The sequence below is a fragment of the Eulemur rufifrons genome, chromosome 16 (genome assembly GCF_041146395.1).
Source record: "Eulemur rufifrons isolate Redbay chromosome 16, OSU_ERuf_1, whole genome shotgun sequence".
Taxonomy (NCBI): domain Eukaryota; kingdom Metazoa; phylum Chordata; class Mammalia; order Primates; family Lemuridae; genus Eulemur; species Eulemur rufifrons.
Genome location: NC_090998.1, coordinates 79,557,306 through 79,580,338, shown reverse-complemented (window position 1 = coordinate 79,580,338; position 23,033 = coordinate 79,557,306). Strand labels below are relative to the sequence as shown.

The 23,033-nt window shown below is 44.0% G+C and overlaps 1 protein-coding gene across 1 annotated transcript in view; it reads left to right on the top strand.

The window, feature by feature from the left end:
• PAH (phenylalanine hydroxylase) overlaps positions 1 to 23,033 on the top strand; it is a 62,553-nt gene that overhangs the window by 36,660 nt on the left and 2,860 nt on the right. The window contains exons 5-11 of the mRNA XM_069489962.1: positions 4,483 to 4,550; positions 9,407 to 9,603; positions 11,834 to 11,969; positions 13,017 to 13,086; positions 16,772 to 16,828; positions 19,199 to 19,294; positions 19,856 to 19,989. Of these exons, the coding sequence (XP_069346063.1) occupies positions 4,483 to 4,550; positions 9,407 to 9,603; positions 11,834 to 11,969; positions 13,017 to 13,086; positions 16,772 to 16,828; positions 19,199 to 19,294; positions 19,856 to 19,989 (758 nt within the window). The remainder of the gene's footprint in view (positions 1 to 4,482; positions 4,551 to 9,406; positions 9,604 to 11,833; positions 11,970 to 13,016; positions 13,087 to 16,771; positions 16,829 to 19,198; positions 19,295 to 19,855; positions 19,990 to 23,033) is intronic.

The window sequence follows — 23,033 nt, the reverse complement described above, 5'->3', positions numbered from 1 at the left end:
GCAATCAGGTACTCAAATCCTTCCAGAATCCTTCTTGGCCAGCCATGGCATGAGCAAGGGGAAGAGGTACAGTACAATCAGTACTCTCCTAAGGTCTACAGCATGGGAATGGCAGATACGTAATAAATACCAGTTTGAACCTTTTGTTTCCTATGTACTATCCTTCCCCCAGTTGGCATGAGACTGTATGAAATGCAAAAGGCCTCTTGTTATTGGCCTGGATGAAATATAAATAGTGAAGTAAGAATTCTGCAGGTGTTGTTTAAAAAGCCCAGGAGTGGGTGATGGAGATCAATGACCCATTCCAGAGTATATCCTCTTTATGTTCTGAGCCAGACAACTCAGCTTTTGGATTTCCCACCATTTTGCACAAATGCATGATTCTTTGAGTGCCCACTTTGTGCTCAGAATTTTACTTGATGCCCTACCTACACCACCTAATTTAATCCACACAACACTGTGAAGTGGGTATGATTAACAGTCTTAATGAGGATGCTAAGGCTCTGAAAGGCAAACTGACCAATCCCAGGCCATGCTCCTAGTGAATGAATAAGTTAATATTCCAACCCAGTCTGTCTGAATTTAAAACCCACATTTAACCTCAGCTATGATATCAAGAAATGATGAAATAACAAAAGGAAAAAAAAATTAAATGATGCAATAAATATCTCAGTCTAGAACTTGTCCATTTACAGTCATGTGTTACTTAACAACGGGGATATAGTCTGAGAAATGTGTCAGTAGGTGATTTCATCATTGTGTGAACACCATAGAGTGTATTTACACAAACCTAGGAGGTGCACACCTAGGCTATCTGGTCTAGCCTATTGCTCCTAGGCTACAAACCTGTAGAGCATGTTACTGTATTGAATACTGTAGGCAATTGTAAACACAATGGTATTTGTGTATCTAAACATAGAAAAGGTACAGTAAAAATATGGTATTACTATATAATCTTATGGGACCACCATCTTATATGTGTCTGTTGCCTAAGGAAATGCTGTTATGTGATACATGACTGTAGTTACCCTCTACCCCAAACCCCCTACGAGAATTTACACTCTTCAACATACCCAAATCATAAAACTTGAGATTAAGAAAAGGGGTTGCATGTAGGCTTCAGGTGATGTTACAACTTTGCATCCTGTAGAATTCTCTCTGCTTTCTCCCATCCTCTCCTCCTCTCTGCCCCCTCTCCCCACCAGTCCTTCACCAACAATATATTTTCCTGTCAAAACATACTTGGTTGCATGCAGTGCAACCAAAATTGCTGCTATTAGTTTAATTGAGACAGGGTGATTATAAATAAATTACATGCAGTGCTACCAAAATTGCTGCTATTAGTCTAAATTGAGACAGGGCGATCAGTCATCACCAAGTGTAGCTTAATTCAGAATGCACTCCACGTGGTGACCACAGAGGACCTGTGGTCATCTGGCAGCCCAAGGGATGCAAGGCCAAATCCCCAAGAGGCTGGGCTTCAAGGCCACAGATCTCTCTGACCACCAGTAACTGACAGAGCAGAAGTCCCTGCAATCTGATTGGTGGGGGTCCCTTGCAGGCAGATAATGAATGTCTCAGAAGCTTAGGGCTGGAAAGGGCCATGGTTAGAAATCTTCCCACATGGAAAATCTGCACAGTAAATTGTATATGTGTATATTCATGTGTCTCAATGTACTTACTTATCTTCTGCCACTTGCCCAAAATGATTTGAGATGGATTTTTAGTATTATTTTGCTTTTTTTGTAATTATAAAAGAAACTCATGCTTACTGTAGAAAACTCCAAAAGCATAAATAGTATACAGGGATAAAAGAGTTACTGTTATCTGTTTTTCCCACTTCCTAGAGGTAGCAGCTATTAGAGTTTGGTGTATTTCTTCCATCATTCCATTCATATATCTATATATTCCCTCTGACATAGTTGATGTCTACTGGATATACAATTTTATATTAAGCTGCTAATTTTCATAAGTGGAAAAGATTTTAAGCCACCTAGACAAGGCATATTAAAGTTAAACAATAAAGCTGAAAAGTGGTGAGAAATGGTCGTGAACATCCCATTCCTAGAGGCAGCATGATGAAGTGGAAATCTGATTAAAGGAATTCTTTTGGCTCCCTAGTTTCCTGCTTCAACCCTCAAATCTCGCCTTGCCAGCCTGGGTGTGACTATACAATCCTAATGGAGGTGCTCGTTCCGCACCTAAAGGCCCCTGGGCAAATAGCCCTATGAGCTTCATTTTGTCATTTCTGGGTCAAAATAGAGAAGTAGATGGTCTCCACGATATCTTACAGGTTCAAAAGTCTACATTTTATACTTAGAAGCTGGAGAAAGCCATTTACTAGTGACTATTGAATAAGACTCGCAGGTGAGGATGACTGTAATAATCAAACCTTAATGTTTGACTAATACTAAAGTTTTATTTTGAATCATAAGTATGGAGATGTGGATAACTAAATATTCTTCATTTAGTCCAGTAGACAGGTTTCTAGAAGGGTGTCTTAGTGCTGCTTGGAAATCAATTCATGATGCCCAATTTTCTTACCATATCTCAAACCAACTTATTTTCACCCAGTGAAATTGAGGGCCAACAGTAGCTTTAAGTTCTCAGATTCCTAAGCTTTGTTATCTATAATCAATTATTCAAAACCATTCAGTACTCTAAGGAAAACAATAGAGTTAAACTTTGTAATAACGATGGCATGGAATCTTCTCTAAATGGAAGAATCACTTAATTTACCTATAAGTTAGCTTTGGAATACAAAAAGTGTAATAATTTTACTTTACTTTTCCAATGTGAAACATTTGGATTTTTCTATTCTTCAAAATATATTCTAGGAAGCAAACTAAAAAACTCTTTTCCTCCCTTTCTTCCTTTCTTCTTTCTTTCAACAAGTGTTTGTAGTTCCTTCTGTGTACCAAACTCTATGCTACAGAATCTCAGATTACATCATATACATTGACCTCTGTTTCTTTGCAATTACTGGTAGACCCTGTTTAAAAAATCAAAAAACAGGTCAGGCGAGGTGGCTCATGCCTGTAATCCTAGCACTCTGGGAGGCCAAGACGGAAGGATTACTTGAGGTCAGGCATTCAAAACCAGCAACAGTGAGACCCCTTCTCTACCAAAAATAGAAAAGATTAGCCAGGTACAGTGGCATGTACCTGTAGTTTCAGCTACTCGGGAGGCTGAGGCAGGAGGATGTCTTGAGCCCAGGAGTTTAAGGTTGCAGTGAGTTATAATGACGCCATTGCACGCTAGCTCAGGCAACAGAGACAGACTCTGTTTCTAAATGTAAACAAATGAATAAATAATAAAAAACCAAAAAGCAAAAACTCAACCAATTAAGCAAACAAAACAAAAAGCATTATCTAAAAATCAGGGAATATTTCTCTTTTTAAAAGACTCCTTTAAATATTGCTCTCCATAATACAAGCCTTTGTTTGGGATTCATTAAGTCCTTGGTTTGGAGGGTTGGTAGAGCAGAGGAACTGCAAGCTGCGGAGGTGGGTGGTGGCATAGCTTACTGGGAAAGGCCTGGAGGAAACAGAGCAGAGTTCTACTGTGATGACACCAGTCTTTTGTCTTGCAATCAGCTTTTTTTGAAAATGCTCTTTTAATTAATCGGGATCACTTCTGAATCAGGGAGATGCTCCCACCCCCACCCCAAACACTCAAAGACACACTTAGCCTCTTTGCCTGGAAATGTGATGCTTACAAATCCTTGGGAAAAGGCTGTCTGCAAGTCAGCCACAGGGAGAAACATTATCATCCGTTTTAGATCCCAAGAACAATTTCTCACTTAGTTGAGCCCCCGCTGCGGTTATAAAGGTCGATAATGACTGGTATGTGTATGTGGTCCAAAGAGCAGGGAACTGGGTGACCCAAGTCCTGGCCTCGTCTTCACTATGATTGCAGTTCTCTGACTCACTGTTTCTTCTGGGCAGGAGGGGCTGACCATGCTGGTGTACCTTACAAGTTTGTTATGAGAGTTATAAATAAATTAAGTTCCTAGCATACATAGACTGGCACACAGTAGGCACTCAATAAATGGAAATTTTAAAAAATTGCAATAGCAGTAAGCATATATCTGTCTGTCTACCAAAAAGTTAGGAGGCAGTGCTAGACACACACCATTCATTGGTCAGGAATTAAATGGATATGTATATCTTCGTCACAGACATTCATCTTACAACTTTGCCTAATTTAGCAAGTTTACAAGTTAGATGTGCTGTAGATGAGATTTCTTTAAGACTGGGGTGTACCTGTGCATCAATTTGCACATTGGAAGCCCACAGCAGGGAGGCTCATGCTGACTTGAAGGTGACACTTCAGTTCATGATGTGAGCCATGCCTTGTCTCATGCACTGAGGAAGGAGACATGAACTGTCACAGCTCGAGGGTCCCCATGCAAGGCATTCATAAAGGTGCCAGGCCTTTCCCTCCGAAGTCTTGAGGAATCAGGTGTTTCTTTTCTTTTAGGGTTTTACAGATCCTGTGTACCGAGAAAGACGGAAGCAGTTTGCTGACATTGCCTACAACTACCGCCAGTAAGTCTGCCGTGTTTGTTGGGGGGAAGAGAGAAGAGCGCACCGCTAGCCTACCTCTCCCTTGCCTTCAACCAGTAGAGGTTGGAAAATACAGACGTGGAGAGTCCTGCGTTCTCTGCGTGTGTGTGTGTGTGTGTGTGTGTGTGTGTATGTGTGTGTGTGTGTAAACCCTGCCTCCCCCCCCTTTGATAACATGTGTTTTAAAAAATTGCCGTTAGACAAAACAAAATTACCCACTGTGCTGGGGCCCGGCTCTCTCCCCAGCTTTGTTGTCTAATTATGCAGTGGTGTCTGAAATAATTATAAAAGGCCTCAGTCCTGAATAAAACAGCCTCTGGTCTTCTCCACATCAAACAGGGAAGAAGGAAAAAGAGAATCATTTACATTCAAGAAGGAGCTGGCTGCCTCGCAGAAATAATGAATCATTTGAGATTTCAGGCCAGCCAAGCTTCAGCGTTCTACTTTTATCTGGTCTGACCCAGCTGGGAAGGGCAATTTTAGGATGGGTTTGGTTTTTTTTTGTCTGGGATTCTATGCTCCTCCCCTACCCTGTTTTAGCCAAAAGAAAATGCAAATATCAAATATATTGTTTGGAAAGAGAATAGTTGCGCTGTTTGGAGTACTCAGGAACTACAGAAATGCTACCATGGGAAACTTAGTGTTTTGGGGACAGTGCCACTCCTGAGTTACAGAAATAAGAAAGACAAGCACAAGAGGAAACTTCAGAGTTGTTCGGAACACTGCTTTAACAGCTTTGATAGAATCTCAGGGAAACAGAGATGATGAGGCTCTGGTATACTGAATACCAAGTTACCTTCAACATGAAGACCTCCACAGAAATAGAGAAAATTTTCTTCTCTGAATGACTCCTGGTATTGGAAGGATCCAGAACTGTGCTGCCCTTGGACAGATCTAGGTCCATCTGGGCCTTAGCTTGGGCCGAGCAGGGATCACTGAAAATGGTGGCCCCTGTCCCCACCTTTGCCCCAGCATGGACAATTGGACACCATCACATCAGGTACAGGCAAGAGACCTTCAGATAGTTGTTAATAACAGATCATATTTATTATGTCCTTGCTGTGTGCCTGGGGCTTTGCTAGATGCGTTGTGTGTATTATTTTGTTTAGTCTTGATAACATCTCCTCTTTTTTTAAACTAAAGCTTGAAAAGGTTAAGGAACTTTCCAAGGTCCTGTACCTCCAAAGTTATTGTTTGGGGACTCTGAGGCTGGAGACTGCACTTCTCCATACATCAAGGAGGAGATGCTTGGGGGGCACATTCCCTCACTTCTGGGCTGTTGATATTCCAGGGTATAAATGATCCTCCTCACCCTCCTTTCCATAAAAATGTTAAACCTAATGAAGAATGGAATTGGTGGAATACCTCACAATCCTGGATGGTAATCAGTTAACTTGGTTATGAAAACCATCCATAGATGGCTGGGATTTCAAAAAGACATCAAAGGTCTTCTAGTCAATTTCCCACCTTTGATAGACCAGTCCCAGATGGCTAAATGATATGCCCAGGGTCACGTCACTAGTTAAGGGCTGAACTTGTCCTCAAACTCAAAACCTATGTCAGACCTCACTTATCTCATCTCTTACAAGCTTTCGATGCTGTTTACCACCCCTTCCTTTGAAATTGCCTCTCTCCTTGGCATCTGGTGAAGTTGGTCCTCATGATTCACAGATCCTGTATTTGTGAACTTGCCTACTTGCTCAAGTGTGTTTGTGACCCCAAAATCAATACTCACTGTCTACTTTCGTTGTCATTCCAGGACCTGCAAAGTGCAGGGAAAATTTGATTCTACTGAGGCTCATGTCTCTAGCCGAGGTCAAACAAGGCAACACTCTGCCTTCCTGTTTCCACTCTCATACTATAAACATATAACCTTTATGTGGCCTAGTTAGTGTCATGTTTTCACATTCTTATGTGTATGTGTCTGTGTGTGTTTTTACGGTGATTTTGCTTTTTAAAACTTGTCCAAGGCCTCACTCAGCTAGGAAGTTGCAGAGTTAGAATTCAGGTTCTCTCACCTTTTCCCAGGAAAGCAGGGGCTCCTGGGCACTAACATATCTGGGTCAGGATGAGCTGCCCGGGAAGTACACAAGAGGCATATGGCTATCACTGCCCCAGACTTCAGAGAGTGGTGCTGAGAAGACTGTAGGAAAGTGCAGTCAGAACCTCAAACAGGCATGTGCAGACTGAAAAGATGACTCCAAAGTGAAGCAAGGAGGCCTCAGCTCCTCCGATCTTTACTCAGGTGTCATCTTCTCAGCCAGGTGCTCTCCACACCCTATGTAAAACTGAAACCTCCCTGATACTCCTTATACCTTTGCCCCCCACCCTGCTCTTTTTTTCCCTCCATAGCACTTACTACCACCTAGCAGAATCATGTAGGCTTTCTGTTTCCCCCCTCAACTCCATGAGGGCAGGAGTAGTTGACTATTTTATTCACTACTCTACAGAGCATAGTGGGCGCTCAGTAAATACTTGTTGAATGAATGAATGAATGCAAGAGAAGATGTGAGAGTGAAGAGTCAAAGTAGTGAATTGAAAGCAGAGCCAGGAATTGTGTCCAGACCCATCTAAAAGGCAGCTGCAGCAGGTTTTGATTATATTACGGGGATGGGGATGGGGCATTTAAGTTTTATATCTAGGAATGAAATGGATCATAGAAGTTTGTATCTTTCAGCTGCAAGTCAGTTCAAATAAAAAGGGGGACTTCATGGCTCCTATAAATGAAGAGTTTAAGGAGATGGTTTAGGCACAGGCAGCCCCAGGGCTCCCCACCTCTGGCTCTAGTGTCCTCTGCTTTGGCCTTGCTCTCAAGCATTGGCCTCATCTCTTGGAGAGGGACCCCGGCACCTCTAGGCTGACACCTCAACTCGATTAGAGGTTCTGTCTCTTTCCAAGAAAGTTATCCAAAGTGCTGTCATTGAGTCTCACTGGCTCTGATTAGGTGATGGGCCCATCTCTCAGGCAGCCACTGTGGCCAGGGAACTGAGACACTCCGCTTGGCATAGTCTGGTCACATGCCCCCCTCTGAAGGTAGGGGTTTCTTCTCACCTGAACCTCACAGGCTGAGAGGGGAGAAAGGTGCCTTCCTGCAAGAAGAGGGAACAGATATTGGGTCCCTAGAACAGCAAATGTCAACCAGGGGGAATCTTGGTCCAGGATGTTACCATCTCTCAAAATTTTCTGCAGAAGAGCAGATGCCTTTCTCTTTTAAATGAGAATCAGTAATGATGATAATGATCAATTATCCAGTGATTATTATTTGTCAGTTCCAATGGGAAGTCCTTTATATGTAGTATTTCCTTGAACTTCATCCACACCCTACAAATAGTTATTTATTATTAGCCCATGTAACAGCTGCACAGACTGAGGCTCAGAGAGGTTTACTAAATTGCATGAGATCACTCAGCTAGGACCAAGCATTGAGCCGTCTCTCTCTGTTCTTCTCTTCCCTCAGTGCTTAGCCCTGAAATGGTGCTGTTTTCTTAGACAAAGACTTACGTGATATGTTTTTCACTGTCATCCCTTCTGGCTACCATAGGGCCCTTCTGAGCTTGCCCTGCCTTCAGTTCTTAAGGAAAAATCTGTCTTTTCTCCCTGATCCCTGCCACCTTTCCGTAGAAAATAGAAAAGAGTTTGCTTTAGTGTCCTTGGATGAGCTACAACTCTGAAAGGATAGGAGAGACCTACTTTGGAGCCCGATAATGATCTATAATTCTGAGGTAAACAGTTTCACTTTGTCCCAGACTCTGTGTCCCCTGTTAAGGAAACAGACCTCCAGCCCAGGGAATAGTCACTGGCCTTTGAAGTCAGGCTTTGTTTGGTTTTCATTTGTTGTTGCCATTCAGAGCACAACTCATTCTTAAGTAGTTTACAAAATGACCTTTCAAACTAATGGCTACTAAAATATAGTTTGCATCAGAGTCACCTGGGGAATTTATTAGAATCCAGGTACCTGGGCCTTCCCTTCTGCAAAAGATTAAGGATCCATGAGGCAGGGTATGTACTTTAACAAGCTCAGTGTGAGTTAGCTCCGTGCAGATAAGGTATAAGGTATCATAGTATCATATAATTTAGTGTGGATTTATTTATTGATTGATTGATCCCCTCTTTGCTCCAATATTTATTTATTACCTTTGATCTAGAATGTATTTATTTTTTAATTGACAAATAAAAATTATATGTATTTATGGTGTACAACATGATATTTTGATATATGTATACATTGTGTAATCTTAGCAGGTATTTAAATACCCTTATAACTTCCCAGGAGCAGAAATATCAAATCCAATAAGTACGTGCCCACTAAACAAAGGGGTCTCAAACTCATGGCCCACGTATGAAATCCAGTTTAGCTCACAGGTATAATTGCTTTAGTTGAAATAATACAAAACACTATGTTGCTTCCACTGAACTTAGATGTCTTTGTTTAGAAAGAGAATGCATTCTTCTCTGATTGTCTCAGCCCTCACTCTCCTTGCCTTACACCTGGTACTGTATGCCTTTATGTTACCTGCCTGGCCCCTGAAGGTAAGTGAATTTCCACACGAGGTAACATGAATTAGAACAGAAAAGCCAAGTGATTTCCCAAAGTAAGAGCAAATCCTCAATGCAGTTGTAAGGCTTGTAGCACTGCTTAACCAAAATCACTCTTTCCAAAACGGTGTTTCCAGTATCAAGAAGTGAAATTGTCCTCTGTCAAATAACTTCTGAAATCCACTATAGTCAGTGGCTGCAGCTCACAGACTCTGAACCCCCACTCTCTCTGTTAGCCTTACCTGTGTCCTCTGCTCTGCCCCTGCCCTGCTGGGGACTCATATGTTGTGCTTGTATTCTAGTGGGCAGCCCATCCCTCGAGTGGAATACACGGAAGAAGAAAAGAAAACATGGGGTACAGTGTTCAGGACTCTGAAGTCTTTGTACAAAACCCATGCTTGCTACGAGCACAATCACATTTTTCCACTTCTGGAAAAGTACTGCGGCTTCCACGAAGATAACATTCCCCAGCTGGAAGATGTTTCTCAATTCCTGCAGTGTAAGTGCACATCAGGGCCAGGGGCCTAGTAGGAAGTAGGGGAGGGCTAGGGCAGAGGAAAGGGAAGAGGAAAAACCATACACAGAGGTGAGTATGGGCATGTGTGCTTGTGGGATGTGTGTAGGTTGATTCTCCCAGAAAGAACTGAATTTCACTGTGCTATGCCTTCCCTCCAAGCAAAGACATCAGGTGTGGATTTGGCTGTATACATATGAAAAGTATTTTCTTGTTAGTTCACTTTCATCCAAGCAAAGACATCCGGTGTGGATTTGGCTGTATACATATGAAAGTATTTTCTTTCACACTTCAATCCCTTGGTTCCCAGTGAGGGTTCTCCTAGATAACTGCAGTGTGATGTCTAAGAAATGAGTTATTTGTGGGGGCAGTACCAAGGGCCCTGAGTTCTGAGTTTGTGCATCTGGTATGAATCCTGTCTTTGATCCCCTCTAGCTGGATGAACTTGCCTCAGTTTTGTCATCTGTCAAATGGAGACTGTGTCAACTCTAGCTTTTCTCATAGGGAAATTATGGGAATGAAATACGATGTCACATATGAAAGCACCCAGCACGGTGCTGCATACACAGTAGGTGCTCTGTGAATTTGGACCGAATTGGAATCTGAGTAACTCAGGAGGCTCATGCATTACCTGGGTGGTGGGCCTCTGCACAGCATGTCCAGGGGTGATTAATGTTTTCTTTTATGCCAGGAAGGTGTTAATTCTGCAAAAATAAAACAATCAACTGACGTATATTGAACACCTACTATGTGTCAGGTAGAATGAGAAAAAGTAGGGAGACAGACCACAGGTTATAGAACTAAAGAATTTTCTATGTACAGAGCTGTGCAGAGATGGACAACGCCAGGCCAGTTAGCCAGAGAAAATACATAGCAGGGAGAGAGGTTGTAGCTGGGATATATTTGGGTATATTGGGGGTGGGCTAGATGACCTTTCGGGTCCTTTTCATTTATCTTTGCTTCTCAGATAAAGAAACATGTGAGAATCCAAGCAGAGTGTGTTTCAGCCCAAAGACACACAGAACATGAGGGGAGACCCAAGGGATCCTAAAGATATTCTTTAGCTGATTACCGCTGTTGCCATGGCCAATAATGAGAATAATAAAACAGTAATACTGCAAGTTGGAAAGTCGTATAATAGTAACTAAGAGAACAGGCTCTAAAGCCACACTACCTATGGCTGTGATCTTGAACCAGAGCTTTAACCTCTCTGCGTCTCAGCTTCTCCATCTGTAAAGTGGGCATAATAAGAACGTTTACCTCATAGGGTTAATGTGAGGATTAGTAGTATTCATAAAGTGCTTAGAACAGTGTCTGACATATGGCAAGTAATATATAGTGTTAACTATTATTATTATTCTCCTTTGAAGTTTGGAACAAATTGAGAGACAAATGTAGGAACCACAGAGATGGTGATCAAAATGTCAGCAAAAAAAAAAAAAAAAACAAAAAACCTATGTAGAGAATATGGTGTAGATGTGTAGCCAAATGGACTTCCTAATATTTTGCTCCTTGATTAGGTAAACTTACCTGCCAATTTACAAAGCATAGTCCATTGTATAGCCAAGAGCAGAATCTGAGTAGCTCAGGAGGTACATGCATTGTCTGGGTGGGGGGCCCCCAAGAGCAGACCAGAATGTGCTCCTCTGTGGGCAATCAGGAGAGAAAGAGCAGTACAGAAAGGGTTAAATTGAGAATATTCATTTCCTCTTTCCAAATGCTCCAACCAGACAAGTCACTGCTCCTTATGGGGTGGACTGTGTGAGGTGCAGTAAGAAGCAAGAAGGGTTCCTTTCATGCTCTTCCCTTCTGGAAAATGGAGTGAAAATCCCTTCCTACTCTGGAAACAAGAGAAGTAAGGAATAAGCATTCCACCCTAACAAACAGTAATGAAAGCTAAATTTATTGGGTGTTTCCAATGTGCTAGGCTCTGTGCTAAGCACTTTATAGTTATTAGCTCTTTCTCTTTTGATTAGTGAAATATCCCTAAGAAGTATCTATCCATATTTGCAGATAAGAAAACTAAGGCTCAGAAATGTGAATTTACTTGATCTAAATCACACAGCTAGGAAGTAACGGGGCAGAGATTTGAAGCCAGGTCTACTTGGCATGTTCCTTGGTAGCTGCGTGTACTTTCTTCCCTGCCTGAAGGTCTTCAGACCTCTCTGGCTGTGCTGTCGTGGGCCTTGAGTTTTCTTTTTCCTTTGCTTCCCAGCTTGCACTGGTTTCCGCCTCCGACCTGTGGCTGGCCTGCTTTCCTCTCGGGATTTCTTGGGTGGCCTGGCCTTCCGAGTCTTCCACTGTACACAGTACATCAGACATGGATCAAAGCCCATGTACACACCCGAACCGTGAGTATCATCCTCTAGCTACCAGGTGCCAGGTACAGTGAGTGTCACCTCTTCCTGCTCCAGGAATGAGGTTTGGGTTCGTTGCTGGCTGGTCCACAGGACTAGTTGTCCGGATTGTTTGATGGCAGAAAGATAATCATCTACTCTGAATATTTTCTCCGTCCAAATAGACCAGACTGATGGAGATTTGGGCATCCTGTGATCCAAGGATTCAGAACTTCCCTGGCAGTGGAAATGAGAGGACCTCCTCAAGTTTCAAAGTCAGAGATGTGAAATTGCAAATGGGAACAGGAACAAGTCTCAGCCAAACTCTCTCAACACCTCCTCAATACATATCTAGATGATTCTAATCTTTCCTTGTCTACATTGTGTCTTGGCTAGAGGTAGAGAATGTCCAGCCACTGTGCTTCTTACTTGGTGTTTAGCCATCTCCTTAGTCAGATAAAACTTACACAATTTAAACAAAAAAAAAATCAGTAGGACATCCCCAAACTATTTTTCTATGTCTACAAAATTCACTGCTACAAATCAGAAAAGACCTGTTCCAAATGGATGCGGCACCTAAAGTGTTAAATAAATGTAGCTTTTCTTCCCTGACTACTGCCCCCCTCCAGACTCAGAGAAGAGCAGCACTATTTTTTTTGTTTTTTTTGGTTCCCAGTGTCAATAACTGAGCATATTGTACCTGCCCAGGGAAGTTATTACCAAGGAGAAGACTTGGGATGAGAAGTATCCAAGACCCACAGCTCACTTAGGTGTATGGGAGGATGCCCACAGGAATATTGGCTCTTCTGCCCTGCACCCCACTGGGCATACTCTTAAGACCACTGGTTAATGTGTCCTGTCCCTTACTTTTCTTTCCCCTTCGTCCTTTTCTCTTGTACCTTGCCTCATCTCACCCAAGCTCTACATATTACTCAATCCTGGGAAACAGGTCATAAGTCCATGAGTTACTTCCTGTCTTCCTGCCCATTTCTCATGCAGAGAGACTGAGTCTGGCTTGGCTTAATCTTCCTTTCCCCAATCTCTGTGCTTTCTGTCTTTCAGTGACATCTGCCATGAACTGTTGGGACACGTGCCCTTGTTTTCAGATCGCAGCTTTGCCCAGTTTTCCCAGGTAAGGAATGGATCTCTTTAGCCTTCTAGTTATATGGCTGGGACCCAGATTGCTCAAATGAGTGGAGCCCATGGAGGGGCCCTTGCACCCTCTGAAAGAACGAAAACCAGACAGTTTTATGACCCCACCTGAGTGTGTTGTTCTGTGAAGCTAGCTAAATACCCATTCCAGGGACCACAGCATGAGTTTGGTTAATTGTGCATCCTCTGACTTTTATGTGTGTTATTGAATTTGCTAATTTCACTTGTCCTATCAGATGTAGTTTAGGAGCTCTTTTATCCATGAAAATCTCCCTGATCCCCATGCAGTAGTTATCTCACCTGCTTCCAAGTTCTCCTACTACTTCCCCTCAACCTTTTTAAGGCTTTTGCAACTTTCTGCCTTGTCAGTTAGTCATTTGTGTATATGTTTGAATTATATAAGATGATATTTGCCAAGAATCAATGCCAATAGCCTGATTTATAGTTGGAAAAAAACGAAGAGCCAAATGTCATGTCACCATCATCAAAGCAGCAGCCTAGACTTTGATTCATCTTTCACAGTGGTGAACAAGCTCAAAACGATGGTTTTGGACAACTGAGAGAATTCTACTAATGCCAGACACTGAAAGGCAGCCTAAAGCCATGGCTGGGGCATTGGGCTCGTGGGAAAGTTGCATGAAGGCTCAGATGCACCTACTGGCCCCAACACTGCCAGTGACCAGCTGTGGGACCCAAAACTCATTGCCAACCACTCTGTGCCTCAGTTTCCACAGATGTGGATCAGTAAAAATCCCTCCTTGCCAGTCCTTTTCCTCACAAGGAAGAATGAGGATCAAATGGAATGATCCATGAGCAAATACAAGGCCAAGTATGAATTTCAAAGCAATGGGATTGTATGTGAATTTTATAAGCATCTTCCCTTTTCTGGAAGAAATAAACATTTCCACTGTTGAATGAAGAGGGTACTACTTAATATTTGAAACAAACAAGCAAAAGGCTGAAGCCATTGCTTGCTAAGTAAGGGAAAATTGTCATTGCAAGATGCAACCTATCTAAACAAAGAGAACTGTTACTTTTACATGAAGTTTTGGGAATTATGGGGTTCAAAGATTGTTGGACTTTTAGAAGTGGGAGTGTTTAGGGATTAGCTGAACTTTAACGGTGGAAGCAGCTCCACTGACATTCAGAACTGTGATTACTGCTACCAAGATGTCACTGATGGCCTGGGAAAATTTTAAAACCAATAATTGTTACTGTGGCCACAAAATAAGCAGGATTTTCCTTGGAGAATAGGAATGTTTTATTCTTACTGCCACAAGCTATTCTGCCCAGTCAGAGGCTAAGTGGCAATTCTCCTCAAGGCATTTTCATTCTGGGGGAACTGAATAGAGGAGTGGACAATTACTCATGTTAACAGACAGGAGCCACTGGGCCATCAGTGTCATCTGGTCCCAACTTTGATCTGGACAGTCCCAAGAGAGGGAGTCATTTTGAAAGTCCCTGAGAACATTCCTTTTTGATCCAAAAGCAAGACTTGCTTCCTACTACAGTGCAGGATTGGGTGGGGTTGGAGCATAGGGAAATATTGGGGCCCCTTGTTTTAGGCAAGCTCTGGCTCACAAATAACTATGACTAAGAGAACAGAGCACCATCTTGATCTTGGGTTTATCAGTGGCTTCTGTTGGACTCAAGACTATAGCATGTCTGGGCAGATGAATGAAGTGGAGATGGGAGAGGGGCAGGGGAGTAGAGTCAAGCTAAGAATTTCTCTGAATTTTTTCACTTTGAATCAGACAGCATTAATCTGAGCCAGGGTCTGGAAGGGATACAGAGATGCAGATGTCTTCCTTCAAAGGGGGCCCAATCGTTAGTCCTCCTCTCCGTCTACACCCATTTCTTTGGTGCTTTCACTCAATCTTACGGCTTTAAAAACCATCTCTACTCTGTTGATTCACTGAAGCCCAGACTTCAGTCTCAAAATTCAGACTTCCATAGCCAACGGCCTACTCAACATCCCCCCTTTTATGTCTATTAATTGTCTCTATCATCCTGTCCAAAATGGAATTCTCAATCTTGCTGCTCAAACCTCCACCCACAGCCTTTTCTGTATCAGTTCATGGCAGCTCCATCCTTCCAGTTGTTCAAACCAAAAGCACTTAAGGATATTATCGACTCCTTTCTCTCTTACCCCACAACAAATTTTCCAGAAAATTCTGTGTTCTACCTTCAAAATATGTGGTGGAATCTGACCATTTCAATCAAGTTTACTGCTACCAACCTGGTCTCAGCCACTGTTGTTTCTTACCCTGTGATTGCCGTAGCCTCCTCACTGGCATCCTGCCTTCGTCCTGAAGCCTTAAAGTCTACTAGTGTCCAGCTCTACCCTCCACCCCTACAGTCTCTTCTCCCACAGCAGCCAGAGTGGGTCTTTGCTAACACGAATCAGACCATGCTACCTCTCTGCTCACAATCCTTCCATGGCTCCCTGTTTCACTGAAAGGAAAAGCCCAAGCCCTAAAATGCCTAAAATTGTTCTACCTGATCTGGCTCCAGATCCCTCTTTGCTCTCACCTGCCATGCCCCCGCCCCTCACTAATTCTGCTTCAGCCACAGCAGAATTAGTCCTGCCCTGGTCCTGAACCAGGTCCTGAACTGGTCCTGCCCTGTTCCTTGAACCAACCAGCATTTCCCTTCCTTGGGGAGCTTTTGCAATGGCTGTATGCTTGGCCTGCAACGTGCTTCCTTCAGATGTCAACAGAACCAACAAACCCACTTCCGTCAAGTCTTTGCTCAAATATCACCTTCTTGGTGATGCTTACCCTGGAACCCTATTTAAGATCACAGCATCCCCCAGGTCCCCTGGAACTCATGATCTGCTTTGTCCCTTTCTCCTTTTGTTTCTTGTTTCTGAAGAATTTATCACCTTGTAACATACCTATGTACATATGTATTATTTTCTATATCTACTAAAAACCACAAGATCAAGTATCCTTATCAATTCTGTTCACTGCTTGGCACGTAGATGGCACTCAATAAATATTTCTGGAATGAATGAACACATAGTAGGGAAGGCACACACACACATCTCTCTCTCTCTCTCTCTCTCTCTCTCACTCACACACACACACACACACACAGAGACGGCAGGCAGGAGAAAATGCTGTGTAAAGACAAAGGGACCACTAGAAGAATTCTGCAATTAGAGCTCTGATGAGAAGTCCATGACATATCGGACTCTCTTGTTATGTATATACCTGGATGGATGTCAACCACGTATCTGCATTTCTCCTGTGGTGTTCTCAGGGTACATGATTAAGACTCATCGAATACTCCTGGAATGTTCCACGTGTGTGGTGGGAGAATAATCACTGAGCTAGAGTCAAGAGATAAAGCATTAGATACTAACCGACTGTGTTACCATAAGCAGGTCACCTCCCTTCTCTGTGCCTCAGTTTCCTCCTTTGTAAAATGAACACAAAGAACCAAATGATGGTGAAAGGTTTTCTCTGCTCTAGAGATCTGGGCTTCTATTATGCATGGCCAGGAAAGACTTGACAGAATACTCAAAGTCTGTCTGGGCCCTTCTGAAGGCATCTGGCCACCATCACCTTCCTGTGGTCAAGTTCCAGGTTGGTACTGAGGGTTAAGGTTGAAGATAGGCAGACATCAGCTGTGCCAATGACTCTGTTTCTCCCCAATTATAGGAAATTGGCCTTGCCTCTCTGGGTGCACCTGATGAGTACATTGAGAAACTCGCCACAGTAAGTCCCTTCTGTGCCTGGGTTAATGGTAGGGGTGCTAAGGGCTCTTGCTCTCAGATCTTTGAGGCTTTGCTCCTTCCCTGGAATCCAGGTCATTTGGAAAAAAAATCACAATGTTATTGGTTACATTTGCACAAATAAAACTTCACAATTTTGGTTTCTCCTTAATGATTTTATTTTGAAATCAGCTGCATATGCATGTTTACACGTAATTTTAAACAGAGTGTCTTGAAAACACCAAAAGGCTGTATTAATAGCCCTTGAAAGCCCTTGGGCACAAAGTGTGTTATGAAGTAGTCGAGATTCACAGCTTTGAAGAGGGCATATTCACATCTCTTCCTTTACACTGGAGCATGGCATACACTAGGAGCTTTCCTCTCTCAGGCAGAAATGGGGATGGGCTTCCCCTTCCTGCCGAACACTTCCCTCTCCTGAGCGTATCTGATGACACTTATCCACTGAAGCTGGGGAAGCAGCAACTCTGCATAGTAGATGACCTCCTTCCTTCGCACTCCTTTCCAAGCTTAGCACATCCCTCCCAAGCTTAGCACATCCCTCCCGTCACTAAGCCACATTTCTTATAATGTACCCAGCCTGGAAGTTGAAAAATAAAAATTTATAATGTAATTAGGGACCATAAATGCATATAAATCTATCATTAAACTGTATCAGCTTAGAAGTTTATGAATCCAGTCCATCAGAAGGGCTAAAAACTCCAAGAAGGTTTTTGTCACTCACCAGCAGCAAATAGACTCTGGGCAAGTGGCTTTCATTTCCTTATCTCTAAAAATGGATGCAATAGTTTATGTCCTGTCCATTTCAAAAGTGTATCATGAGGGTCTAAAAAGTTAAATTTGTGTGACCACAAGTTTTAAAATGACAGATGCTGCAGAAATGCAAGAAGCAGCTTTCAAAGACGCTGTAAAGCTTGATAGAATTTCTCACTTGTACAAAGAAAATAAACGTGGAACTCAGAACATCATGTCACCTGCCATAACAGTGGTAAAGGACTGATCACCAACCTAACTTCTCACATATTATTGATACATTGAGCTGATAACAGTCCTGGAGTCTGGCTCTGCCCTAAATTTGCTGTGTGACTGTATGATGTTGACTTTTTACCCTGGGCTGAATTCTCGTCATCTGTGAGGATGTCAAACCAACTGGGTTCTGACAGTCTTCCCAGGTTTAACATTCTCTAGTCCAATAAACAGACTTAACTGCCCTAATTCTCCAAAACTGTGACTGTCTCCAGCAGCTATCTGAGCCCTGGGTTCCTCTTGGCCCCAGAACCTCACGATTCTTTTCCAGACTGGGCATGTAGGGCATGCTGGACTGGGATCTGTTGAGAGAAAAGGACTTGGTTATTTGGGGAGATAAGTGCAATGCTTGATTTCAGAAATGCCCCAAGTGTTAGCATGGGTGACAGCATGTCCCCCTCATTGATTCGATCACTACCCAATCCCCTGCCTCCCACTGTCGTGCCTGATGGAATTGCCTGATAAGTTCTACCAACGGAAGAGCATCTTAGGAACATCTCACTCTAGTTGATGCTACAGAGAAAAATAAAGGCCAAAACGGGTGGGGTAGTTCCTGTCATAGGGAAAGAAACTTGTTGGGGGCATTTTTCTGGGGTTTCTCAGCACCCTTCATGCTTCCATCACACTTCACACTTTGCCAACTTGTGATTCAACAGGTGACTGGACAGGGTGAGATGCAGGGTCCAGAGAAATGATCACAGGTTACCGCTGATCCAGAGAACAAACCTGCACAGGATCCCCCCTGGGCAATTCTGTTCCTGGTCCTGGGCTATCTGCTGCCTTCCCCTTCCCTGGAGTGTGCGTGTGTGTGTGTGTGTGTGTGTGTGTGTGTATAGAGAGAGTGAAGGAATGAGAGAGAGAACCAGAAAGATCGGTGGCATGGCTCAAAGTTTGCACGCCCCAGAACCAGGGAAGCCAATGGTGTAACTCTCAGTCTGAGGCCAAAGGCCTGAGAACCCAGAGGTAAGGGGAGTCTGGTGCAAGTCCTGGGCTCCAAAGGCCAGAGAGCCTGGAGTTCTGATGTCCAAGGGCAGGAGAAGAAGGGTGTCCTGCTCTGAGAGAGAGTGAGAGAGAGAGAGAGAGAATTTGGCTTTCCTCTGTCTTTCTGTTCCACCCAGAACCCCAGATAATTGGACGGTGCCCACCCACATTGAGGGCAGAACCTCCCCACTCAGTTCACCAACTCACAAGCCAATCTCCTCCCGAAATGCCCTCACAGACACATCCAGAAACAATGCTTTACCAGCTGTCTAGGTATTCCTTATCCAGTCAAGTTGACACGTAAAATTAACCATCACAGGTGTGCTCTCAGCTTAACTTTCTATTCCAGATTTACTGGTTTACCGTGGAGTTTGGCCTCTGCAAACAAGGAGACTCCATAAAGGCATATGGTGCTGGGCTCCTGTCATCCTTTGGTGAATTACAGGTATGACCCTGGAAACAAGAATGGATTTGAAAATGGTGGGTTCAGGAGACCAGTTTTGTTCTTTCGGTGTTGTTGAAACCCCATTTACATCCATTCTGAGCTGCAACCTAGGGGCTCATTCATCCTCCAGTGACTGGCACCTTAGCAGCTATGATTTAATCATGGCTGTGGGTGTTCATGGTAGAAATTGAATTGCAAGTGCACAGGTGCCTGGGCAGGAGGGGCCTCCTTATCCCAAGGTTGAACTTCACTTGCAGCCTTGTATGTATGCAAACATAATGCCAGAAAATGTGGTTGGCTCCCACATTGTCTGTGGATCGTCTTACTCAGAAGTGGTTGGAATGAATTACTTCTTTCTATCTTGGCTGGAGGTTTTAGATGAGCTATGAAGGGTAGAATCTAGCATATGCAAAATAACGTGGGCTGCGTTTGGGCTGCATTTGGGCTGGGTGTAGAAGGCATGAGGGTGTGATGAGAGAAGGTGCACAAATGACCTGTGGGATGTAGCAGGGACCACTGATCCTGATTTAACCATGGAAACTTTTCACCTGGGGCCTGCAGTACTGCTTATCAGACAAGCCGCAGCTCTTCCCGCTGGAGCTGGAGAAGACGGCCGTCCAAAATTACACCGTCACAGAGTTCCAGCCCGTGTATTATGTGGCTGAGAGTTTCAATGATGCCAAGGAGAAAGTGAGGTGAGGTGGTGACCAAGGTGAGCCATTAGCTCTGTGGGCCTCCTGACTCGGGCTGGTGCCACTCATCTGAGGGTGGTTGGTCAGGAGAGTGGACTCCAAAGCCCACAGCAACTGTGCAGCAGACAGAGCTTATCTCCCCACTTTCTCCACCCTCATCCCTTTCCACTGGCTGGTGGGAGGCTGGCCATGCTGACCCCTGCAGACAACCCTGCCACCTGGTCCCGGTTCAATGTAGCCACCAAGTCTAGTCACTGAACCCTCCCAGGCACAGAATGGCCACTAAAGTTCCCTCCACCAAATCAAAGAAGTCTTCTAATCTGGAAGGTCCTTTCTTCACTGTATTCCACCATTCTCTCAGACGTCTACATAATTTGTTCTCTTACCTCCTCTGTATCTTCACCCACATTTAATCTCTGTGTGTCTTTGTCTAACCAACTTATTTAAAATCTCTACCCATCTCTGCCACCAGTGCTTCTGTGATTTATTTTTCTCCTTAGTACTTATTAATAACATCTAATACATTATAGCATTTAAGCTCCATGAGGGTAGGACTTTGTGTTCTTTCTGTTTCCTGCTCTTTCCGCAGCCCCCAGAATGGTGCCTGGTACAGAATAAGCACTCGGCAGGTAATTGGCGAAGGCGTCTGTCTCAGAGGTAGTTCAGCAAGAGGCCATCAGAATGGTGCCAGGACTCAGTCGCTGGGCCCTCCAATAGCCCTACCTACAGCTTGCTGGTGCAATTCTTCAACCAGGCTTTCATCCGAGCAGGAGACAGGCCAGGCAGAGGGTCTACCTGAACATGTATCCTAACACTCACCATTTGTTACTACTCAAAAAATATACATCTTATCAGTGATGAATGACAGACAAAGGACATATAGGCCTCTGGGAGTGTATGAAGTTGGGTCTGTCAGCTTCCAGTGTGCTGGGCTCAAGTAATTAATGGCACAATGCTGGCCCACAAGTCCACTTGGGTTGCCCTGAAATGACTTCCTTTCTCTCTCTTCTCACCAGGGCTGTCAAGTTTAGTTCTCTCTTAAACCCCCACCCCACACTGGGAGCCTAGCCCCCCTCCAGCCTCCAAAGTCTCCACTATGCCTTTCCTGGGACCTCTTGAGGGTTATGGATTTTAGTGGTTTAGTGCATGACCCCACCTGGGTAATTAATAACAGTAATAATGGATAGTATATGCCTAGCGCCTGTTATGTGCCAAACACTGTTCTAAGTGCTTTTCATGTACTAACTATTTAATAATTTAATCTTCAACTAAGACTACAAAGTTTGTAGATGAGGGTGCATAATCATAGAACGAATGAGCAACTCACCCAGTGTCGTGACTGGCCCAGGGCTTGGAGCAGGCGGTGGTGCTTAGCACCAGTGTTCGTAAGCACTTGTCCTACTGAGATCACGTCTAGATGGGCCCTTCTGGAGACAGCTCTCTCATCAGCAAGTGATTGGTCCCTGACCAGCAGGACACGGGCCTGCCAGGCCTTTGAAAGCCCACCTGCTTTGCCAGGACCCAAGGGAGACAACCACAAAAGTTCCATTCTGCTGAGAAGTGGCTCATGGGGTGAAAGAGAGTGCTGAAGAGCAAGGGTCAAACAGAACAAGGAGGGGACCTGGGCATCTCTGGGGATCGTCTCAGAGCACTCCGGCTAAGGGAAACCAACTCCGACCATTTTCAGTTTCCAGATTCAAATTCTAGGCAGAGGTTTGATTGGCTGAGCTTGGGTCACATGCTACCTCTGGGCCAGAGGAGGGCCGGACCTGGGACTGACTGCCCGACAGACACATCCAGCCGGGCAGGGGCAAACTGCGCACAGCAAAAGCGAGGAGCTCCGTGGGGAGAAGAGAAAGATGTGTGGAGCAAGCAAAGTCACAGACATGCGTCCCGTCACTCATGCCACCTGCTGGGCTGAGGAAGAGGAGGTGGAGAGATGCACTTGACCATTTGTTCTTCATGAAAGATGACACCTAACACTCACAGAGCGCTTACTCCATTCTCTAACAGCACTCGCTACAGCCCTCTGACATAGGTACTGCTGGCACCCCAATTCTACAGAGGAGTCAGGAAACTGGGGTGCAGTGAAGTGGAGCCCTTACCCATGGCCACAGGGCCACAGTAGACAGAGGCAAGATTCCAGCCCAAGCAGCCTGACGCGGGACCTTGGGAACCACACTTGCCTAACGCAGAGGGCCCTACTCTACCCTTACTATGTATTGTCCTTTCAGTACTGGCAGCTTCTACTTTCACCAAGGGCCAACTTAGAAATAGCATTTGTGATGACTTTGGAACATCCTGGTAATTAAGTTGCTTGATATCGCTCACATAGGCCCTCATGGCAGATTCCTCCCAGATCTGGGAGTCAAATTGTGCATTGAGAAGGCAGGAAAGCCAAGCGTGCAGGCCAGAGTCAGACTGCCTGGGCCCCTTCCCAGCTTCACAACTTACTGACAGTATGGCCTTGGTAGTCACATAGGCTTCCCAAGCCTCGGTTTCCTCACCTGCAAAATAGGGATAGTAATAGTACCTACCTCCTAAGGTTTTTGTGAAGGCTAAATTAGGAATGATACTTGTAAAGAGTATAGAGCAATTAGGACTTAACATAGTTCTTGGTACATAGGAGGCACTCAATCCACATTTAATTTCATTATCAACATGATGCTTTCTTCAACACTTGAGAACTGTGTTTCCCTCTTTGCATTACGTATCAAGCATTTCAAAGATTTTTTTCCATAGCATTCCTTGGCTATATTTTATACTCTTTTGATTTTATTTAATGATAAGAGCTTGTGGCTTTACTGTATTCTGTGCTTTCACTGTAAGCTACCTCTGTCTTTTTGGAGCAGATGACTAAATAAATATGTGCATACCTGTGTTTGTATCTACACACAGACACACAAAGTCCTTCCAAAAGGACTTACTGAAACTCCATTTCCCTTCTTGGCCTGGCTTCTGAAGCCCCTGTTCTAGTGAGGTTTCAGTGCCACTCAGCAAAGTGAAATGCCACCGAGAACTCCTTTAAACTTACTTTTCTCCAAATG